General features: G+C 35.8%; 1 protein-coding gene and 1 pseudogene across 1 annotated transcript; one reads left to right on the top strand and one right to left on the bottom strand.

Annotated features, from left to right (window-relative positions):
• Positions 1–437: 437 nt before the first annotated feature.
• Positions 438–5,895, top strand: LOC146927460 (Ribosomal protein L9/RNase H1). Its single transcript, XM_085700721.1, has 6 exons — positions 438–520; positions 717–910; positions 2,272–2,406; positions 2,946–3,062; positions 3,660–3,764; positions 5,380–5,895. The coding sequence occupies exons 2-6, from the start codon at positions 764–766 to the stop codon at positions 5,542–5,544; spliced, it is 669 nt and encodes a 222-aa protein (XP_085556847.1). The 5' UTR covers positions 438–520; positions 717–763; the 3' UTR covers positions 5,545–5,895.
• Positions 5,896–7,313: 1,418 nt separating this feature from the next.
• Positions 7,314–8,804, bottom strand: LOC146927459 (uncharacterized; annotated as a pseudogene).
• Positions 8,805–9,448: the final 644 nt, after the last annotated feature.

The raw sequence follows: 9,448 nt of genomic DNA, 5'->3' as shown, positions 1-9,448 counted from the left end.
CAACTCACTATGAACTTTGTAAAAAAAAAAAAAAACAACTCACTATCAATTTAATCTCTAACATGTTTTCAAAACAACAAATATGCATCCTTAAAAAACAAACTAATATATATAAAATTTGACAAAGTCAAAAATTATTTTTCTAAGTTCATTCAACACTATATTTTCTCTCTTTATTTTTTATTTTTTTTGACCTGTATCTTTTCTTCTATTGCATCATAAAACTATCACATCTATTAAATCATTTTTTTTGGTTTAAGATGTATACACCCTCAAAATATTTTCCAACAAAAAAACACAAAAGATTAACAATAATAATCACATTTTAAAAATTACCCTCTTTAATAATTCCCTAAAAAAAAAAAAAACCCTCTTTAATAAAAAAAATAAAAATTAAACCCTAAAACAACAAAATAAACTCAGCAATGCCCCTGGTTATCAGAAACAAGTCTGATTCTCACTGAACTCCACTCGCCGGGGATACGCAACCGGAGTTTGTCATCAGCCGCCGCCAGTGAAGGTAAAAAACTCCGTCCAGCTTTTCCTTCTTCCATTTTCATTTTCATTTTCAGATTCTCCTTCCCCTCTCTCGTAGCGCGCACAATTTCCTCATTTCCGCTATAACTTTCATTTTCTTTCACATATTCTGATTTTATGAAGAAATGAAATTATTGGGTTTTACATTGATACATGATTATGTTTTTGGGTTTTAACAGAGATAAAAGTGTGGTTACTGTGCATTTGAATCAGAATCCAAATCCAAATGGGGTATCTTCAATTTGGCAGACATGGTGTTAGGCAGATTATTAGATTTAAAGATGCTGTTAATGATAGTGTTGTGGTGAATCCACTCTTGTACGCATCTCAAGGACTGCGTTACAACCGGAAGCTTCAAGTCATTCTTACAACTGTAAGTATCTATCTTAGAGTTTTAGATTGCGGGCCGCGGTAACGGCTGCAGTGGTGAGAATTAGTGTCAAATGCGGCCGTGTTATGTTGAGATTTTCGGCAACATTGAAAAACCACTATTTTATATATCTATGTAGTAGCACTAACACTTTTCATCGAAGGCGTGTCTGACACTTGTTAATGGCCGATACGATACCACACATTTGAACAAACATACCACATATGATATTACATTCAATTATGTCATTTTCTCAAATTATTACCAGTGTCACCATTAGAGAGAGGGTAGGGGTAGCACCTATAGTAGAAAAGTTGGTAGAAAATAGGCTTAGATGGTTTGGGCATGTAGAGAGAAGACCCATAGATGCCGTCGTAAGAAGAGTACATCAAATGGAGGAGAGTCAAGTTAAAAGAGGTAGAGGAAGACCTAGGAAAAATATTAGAGAAACCATTAGAAAGGATTTAGAGGTCAATGAGTTGGATCCAATTTTGGTTTATGATAGAACACTATGGCGTCATTTGATCCATGTAGCCGACCCCACTTAGTGGGATAAGGCTTGGTTGTTGTTGTTGTTGTTGTATTACCGGTGTCAATGTCGTGTCTGGTGTTTGTATCAATGCTTCATAGTTGAAACTCTCATGGTTTTAAATAGTGGTTGTGGTAACGGTTGCAGTTGGGATCCTTGATATTGTGGCGAATTGCGATCAAACGTGGCCTATGCAACCTCAACCGTGGCTGTGTTGTGGTTCGGCAACATTGAAAACCATTATTACCTAGCTCAGGGTTTTAATTAGTGGTCGTGGTGATGGCTGTAGTCGTGTTGCGATCTATGATATTGTGGAAAATGGCGTTGCCAATGCGATCACTATTGTGATCACATTGCAGTTTGGCAACATTGAAAACCAATATGATGTGGTTTAGGTTTAGATTGAAGTTGCATACCTTTTTTTAAAAACCTTGATTTATCTCAGGGTTTTAAATAGTGGTTACGGTCACATTGCGATCTTTGATATTGTAGAGAATCGTGGTTAAATACTGCCAATGTGACTTCAATTGCATTAGCATTGCAGTTTCAGGAACACTGAAAACTATTTTGTTGTGATGTAAATTGTGGTCCCAGACCTTTATTTAAAACTATGAAGCACGGACACTCCTTTACGTCCGACACCGACACGACACCGACACATATAATTACTCTAAATCATGCGATTTTCTCAAATTATTAGTGGTGTCGGTGTGTCAGTGTTGTGTCCAGTGTCCGTATCCGTGCTTCATAGTTTAAAACCCTGATTTATCATGTGTTTGTTTTCTGGGATTGGATTTGATTCAAACTTATGATGTTTATAATTTTCAATTTGTAGAACATAGATAAGCTGGGAAAAGCTGGTGAAACTGTCAAAGTTGCTCCTGGATTTTTTCGCAGCCACCTAATGCCTAAGCTCCTTGCTGTCCCTAACATTGATAAGTTTGCTTATCTCCTCACTGAGCAGCGCAAGGTTTTCTTTTGCTCCCTTATGTTTGTTTACCTACTTATCCATACGGTTATTCGGTCAATGTCAGTCATCATTATGTGAATTCATGTCTTTGCATTTTATAATCTTCATAATAATTAGCGTGCCATAGCGGAACATGTTGTTAAGTAGTGGCGCTATTGCGTAGCAAAATTTGAACAAATCACTATTGTTCCGTTATAAGTTATATAGTACAGAAAAGTGGCTAGAGCGTCACTATAGCACTTTTGTGTAGCGGAATCTGAACCAGCAGCTATTTCGTGATATGTGATTGACAACATTGTTATGGAGTAACTTTAAATTCTTATATGAATCATGACAGTGCTGTCAGATTTCTGATCTGAAGACAATCCTTTCCCTGTCTTTCTTTGTTTATATGAATGTCTGTGCAGTAAATACTGTCAACATTATATTTCTGTGCTTGTATGCTTGAAAAATATACATTTGCATACTCAAACGGCTATTCTTTATAACAAGTTATGTTGCCTTCATCAATTGCTAGAATTATGTTTTAAATGTTTCAGATTTATCAACCTACTGAAGAAGTGAAGCAAGAAGATGTTGTTCTTGTTACCGAGTCAAAGGAAGATATGATGAAAGAGTATGAAAGGGCCGCACTGATTCTTGATAAAGCTAAGCTGGTTAGTAGTTTACTCTTCAAAGCCTTTCAAGTCTGTTTGATTGAGACCATTTGTGGTCCTTTTTTGGGAATTATTTTCTAGTTAGATGATTGCTTCATATTTATTGCCATCCGTTGAGGAATTTGCCATGGCTAAAGTACAAATGAACTTTTCTGAAACTAGACTTGTCATTGAACTGGTGAATGTATTATAGTTCACTTGTTCAATTGTTGTTGAATTGGTGAGAAAATATATTTTGAAAATTATATAATATATTACATAGTAAGCTAACATAAAATTTATCATGTTACTTTTTTTTGGGTTTAATTGTAAATGTTAAAGCAATTACAAAAAAACTTGGTTCAAACTGGTTCTTCGTCATTGGTTTTGGATTTGTTCACTCCATTTATTTCCAGCTGGCAGTTTAGATTAAGCGGGGACATGCCACTTTACTTATTTATGGGTTTTCTTGTTGAATTGGCTGGTTTGTTTTTTTAAAACTATGGTTGTGATGTTACTCACAAAGACATTAACTGTTGAAGTTATAAAGTAAAGAGTTTACTTGATAAGTAGTCTTTCAATAATTAAAACTCACTAGTTAATGTGATGCTCTAATAGGTCTTGAGGAGGTTAATTGATGTTAAAAAAGCGAAGGCACGTGAATCAAAAGACGAGCCCTTGGAGTTGCAGATACCAGTGTCAAAAAAAGCTCTTGTGGCCGAGGTAATATTTGTTCATTATTTAAATGCTTTCTTGATAGCAACTAAGTAACAAATTAAAACTTTACGGTGTTAAAAAAATGGAACTAATATTAATGCTGCAAGATGGACTTTCTTGGCCTGTTTACCCTCTTGATTTGTTGATGTATTCATACCAACAAATTCCCAACCTCTTGGAAACCCTACTTTTGTTTTGGTACAAACTTCAATCTGTCACAATGTTTATGCCCTTCGGAAAGGATTACAAGACTGATAAAGAAACAAGAAACCAGATAAGAAATCTCTCAATCCTAGTACAGACAGCCTAGCCAAAGTGGCTGAAAACACTCATAGTCTAGTTGTAATAATTATTCTGCGCTCCTTCTCTCCTTTATCTCTATATCTGACTCCCCCTTTTACAAATTCTGTAATAATTAACTATTCCTTTTATCTTCTCCATCATGTATCTCCTTCTCCCTTCTGTGGTGAATCTTTCAAATTCTAAGTCCATTATTATCATTTGCTAATGTATCTTGATGTTGTTAGTTGAAACATGGAAGTTCAAAAATTATTTCATAATAGTAAGTGTAGCGGAGATGAGGATGTTGCACTGGATGAGTGGTAAGACTAGACGCCGACGGGATAGGATTAGGAATGACACCATTAGAGAGAGTGGGGGTAGCACCTATAGTAGAAAAGTTGGTAGAAAATAGACTTAGATGGTTTGGGCATGTAGAGAGAAGACCCGTAGATGCCGTCATAAGAAGGGTAACCAGATGGAGGAGAGTCAGGTCAAAAGAGGTAGAGGAAGACCTAGGAAAACTATAAGAATAACCATTAGAAAGGATTTATAGGTCAATGAGTTGGATCCAAATATGGTTTATGATAGAACATTATGGCGTAATTTGATCCATGTAGCCGACCCCACTTAGTGGGATAAGGCTTGGTTGTTGTTGTTGTTGTATTATGTATCTTACACTTTTAGATGATCACAGAGTGCCTCTTGTTGTGACATGTGTCTGGTTTCCTTATTTCATGATCGGTTTCCTCGTTCAATGAAAACTAGGATTTTATATTAGTGTTATTAACAAAAGGATTTTAAATATCAGTATAAAATTACAAATAGGAGTTGGTGTTTGGTTTTCTATATCACATCAAATCTATACCAGTTTCAGATTATTCAGTCTCATAATTTTCAATAATTTCTCTAACACACATTGTATCTGGGATCAACTGCAATATTCCTGTTAAAAGCTGGACGAAATTCTTCACGTTAATAAATACTGGAAGAACTTGGTTCTGTTTTTATCAAATTGAAAGAGGGTTGCTTATGTATATAGGAGAGAAAAGAAAGAAAAGACCCGTGATATGACAGTGTTAGTAATATACTATATACTATATATTATATATAGTTTCTATGAAAATAAACAATCCTTGCTCTGTATTGCATGTCCAGATGATTGCTTTAGCTTGTGCTCTATCTACAGCACATTATCATATCAAAGAAAATTATACTGATTTGGGTTCTTATTAAAGAAAATTAGGATCCATTTTCATCTTATTAACTTATTTTGTTATTTATCTTCTGTTATCTCTTATTATTTTTCTGGTACTGACTTTCAGTGTTGTGCCATTTTTAGGTGGCAAGACAACTCTGTGTGAACATCACAGCTGAAAATCTGCATCTTCCAACACCTTTATCAACCATTGGAGAATATGAGGTGCCACTACGTTTACCGAGGTCCATCCCTTTGCCAGAAGGCAAGCTTAATTGGTCTTTGAAAGTTAAAATCCGAAGTAAATAAGTTAGTTATCTTGTTGAATCTTGTTGAATCCAAGTTCATAAGGGTTCTGGTTTATACTGATAAATTCAACTTGAGGATTGTAGAAGTGCAACCCTTTTCTAACTGTATTCTTTGTCCTTAGCTGAAATCTCTTATTGTGTTGTTAGCATTCTCTTTTATAAAACTTTCTACTTGTCAATTGTTTCTTCTGACTTGCAAAGGATTTTGATCCACCCAGTTTAGTCATAAAATAATCATCTTCCTATAGTTATTCCAATTTGGACTTTGGTGGACAATTTTGTAATTTACTCCGTTGGAAGGAGTAATACACTTCTCAATTCAATTGCCTATGACATTCTTAGTAGGTCACAATTTATGGTTATATAGCTCAGATAGTGAGACTATTTTATGTGATGATGATGAATTGATGAATTGATGGTAAAACCAGATAGTAAGTAGGGTTTATCTTCTTTAACGAGAACAACTTAGTTTAAATAGTTTAATCATTGATCAATGAATGAATCAGTAAATAAGATCACATGTACATGAATGACAAAAATAGATATCAGTACAAACCTTTGATTTTTTTCATCAATATTGAGATACTTTTCTACGTAGGTTCGAATACCGCCTCTCCCACTTGTTTTGTTTGTTGGAGACTAAGGACATGAAAGTAGGTAGAAGTTTGAGCCTAATAACAATGTAATGGATCGTAATCAGCTCATTTCTCTTCCGGACGAGGTTGATGTGTTTACCAAGACTCACGAAAGACTACACTACAGTTTTATTTTTTTGTTACAAACTGAAGCTACTTTATCAACTAGCATCAATTTGAAGAAGGGTTACTATGTAAATGCGTTTTTTATTTAATTTGATCAAATACATTTGGGTTGATCTGTACGGTCTTTAGATAAAGAATTATGTTATAATATTAAAATGCATATATCGTATGCCACAATATAATAGTTTTAATTTTTATTTTTAGTATTTCATTTTTGTCCTATATATATAAACAAAAAAAAAAAAATGTAGTTTCATATCTAATTTAGAACAAAAGTTGTGCGGTACTGCTGGGGTATTTTGTCTGTGACTCTATACCTACAAGAACACAGACATGAACCCGTACTTAAGTCCATACTCTCAGTAGCTTTTATGCCATTGCACAAATTCAACAAGATACCATCCGACATCAGGAAATGATTCTCGGAAGGATAGAAACAAAAGTAAAAATCCTAGCAGAACAAGTTACGGAGTTTTGCAGTCAACATTCTATGGAACGCCAAGAGCAAACTAGCATGGCAGTGGAACTAAGAAGTAAAAAGAAGCTCACACCTTTGGAAGATAAGAGAAAGAAGAGCCTGACCAATCCACTAGAAGAACAACTCACTTGCGAGGAAGAGATACCAATCTCAGAACCGACAGTTGATCACAACTCACCTGCGAGGATAACCAAAAGTCAAGTTGTGGAAGAACGCAACAGTTCAGGTAATCCTTCTCCTACTATTAAATTACCATACCCATATCCTAAGAAAAATGCTGAACATGATGAGCAGTTCAGGAAATTCACTGAACTACTCACTAGTTTACAAATATCTCATTGTCCGAAGCTTTAGAAAAGATGCCTGCTTATGCAAAATTTATGAAAGAGTTACTGACAAAGAAAAGAAGAACACCAAAAGGGGAAACAGTAACTCTAACAGCAAATTGCCGTGTTATCTTACAAATGAGAGTGCCACAGAAAAGAAATGATCCTGTGAGTTTTACAATACCTTGTTCTATAGGAAAGTTATCTATAGGAAAAGCTCTTTGTGATCTGATCTAGGTGCTAGTATTAATCTTATGCCTCTGTCTATAAGAATACCTTTGTTTAATTTTTCAAGGCCATGTCGTGTATCTTCCTCAACTATTGTCTCCGATACTTCAACATTCCCCTTGTTTTTCATCTTTCTTTTCCTTTTGTTTTTCTTTGAAGGCTTCTTTCCTAGCATGTACGTAACATCCATGGTTGGTATTATTTTTTCATCAGAAGCCACTTCCTCAACTACTTCTTGAGTACTAGACTCAACATCAATTGACTGCCATATCATAGGATGTAACGACAAGAATGAAGGGGGTATTATTTGACAGACGTTTGACAAAATCAGGAGTATTTCACAAAATCAATTGACTGCTGCACACAAAATTGGCTGCTGCACATGAATTATGTGTGTTGTTCTCTATCGATTGTAAACAAAAACAAGGATATGATACAACTATCAATTGGCTGTTGCATACATAATTGGCTACAGCATTGGCGCGCACCATGCCACCTTCTCCACGTCCTGCACTATTTCCAAGTCGTTGCTGCCCTTTGCCTCGTCCGCTTGGCTTATTTTCACCTCGTGGTCGATCACCCTACCAGTCAGGATAGCCAACAACATGGAAGCAGCTTGCTTCATCGTGCCCAGTGCGGTTGCAATGGGAACATGACATTCCTTTGTTCTTTGCTTCACCACGTCCCTTCATTCTTATACCTGTTTGAACAGCCAACCCTACAATTTCCCTGGTTCCTTCTTTAGAACGAATTATAGCTTTCATCCGTTCTTCGTGCACCAATGTGGAATATATCTTATTCATGGACGGTAAAGGGTCTGTATGAACGAACAGTCCCATAATGCGCGTCATCCAACCCCATTAGGAACTGATGAGATTTTTTTCCTCTCACCGTTTTTTCAATTTTGCAGCAATGTTACACTTGCAACCTTTGCAAGTGCAGGTCAGCGTTTGTTCATAGTTGGCCAACTCATCCCACAGAGTCTTCATCTTTCCATAGTAGGCTACCATGGTCATCCCCCCTTGCTTGCATTCTGCCAAATCAGATTTCAATTGTTGAATTCTAGGTCCATTAACAACTGAAAATCTGTCCTTGATGTTCTTGCCACAGATCATTTGCAGTTTCAAAATACAACATCGTCAAGCGTAGGCTGGACTCAATCGTTCAAAATCCATGACACCAATATGGATTGAACGGTCCACCAATCTTCAATTTCAGGTGATCCATCGTCTGGTTGTGTAATGGGTCCCTCAACGAAGCCCCATTTTCTTCTTGCCCTCAAGGACGTTTTCATAGCTCGAGCCCATTTATCATAGTTCTCACCTCGCAGCTGCACTTGCGTGATCACACTTCCAGGATTGTCATTGGAGTGTAAATCATAAGGTGATGAGTTTCTCTTGCCAAGATCAGATTTTGGTTGAACTTTGGCAACCATATCAAGTTTTGGTTGTTCATCTTTTTCTGCCATAGCAGCCACCAGTGATATTTTGCCCTAGGGTCGTATGGCTCTAGATACCATAACAAAATAGTAGCTAGAATTTTTTTGTGTATTTTATTCACATCTGACATATTATATACACAAGATCTTCCAATCACCTAGCCGTGATTTCTCCTACAATTTCTCCTCCAATCACTATACAGTTGACTGTCCTAAAACAAATGATTCTAGAAATAACTATACAATCATAATTATTAACTAGAGAATCAATTAGGATCAACATAATAATATTCTGCATTAGAAACCCTAGCCGTCTTTGTTAGTCTCTCTTTCTCCATTTTGTATTAGTATTGTTAACACATTTATTCATAAATGGAGGGGAAACATTTTCGAGCGAAAACTAAAACATCCATAATTGTAGGGGAAAAGTTCTTAAGGGAAAACTGAAACACACGTTTGAGTTTTGCTTAAGACAGAAATTGTTAATTAGAAATTGCCACTTAATTATTTCTATTTGATGTCTCCATTTGAATACAAGATATAACTGTTTTGATGATAATTACTTTAGGTAACATGTAAAATATTCCAGTACGGTAAATCTATTTTACCTTGAGTTTCTCAACTTGTTTTTCCATAGACTGCTAGTATTCAGTTTCTCTAGCTTTGTCTGACAA

This window comes from Medicago sativa, chromosome 4 (genome assembly GCF_051527215.1).
Source record: "Medicago sativa cultivar Bolivia chromosome 4, Bolivia_mono, whole genome shotgun sequence".
Lineage (NCBI taxonomy): Eukaryota > Viridiplantae > Streptophyta > Magnoliopsida > Fabales > Fabaceae > Medicago > Medicago sativa.
The sequence above is the reverse complement of the archived record's forward strand: the minus strand, read 5'-3'. Positions and strand labels throughout refer to the sequence as shown.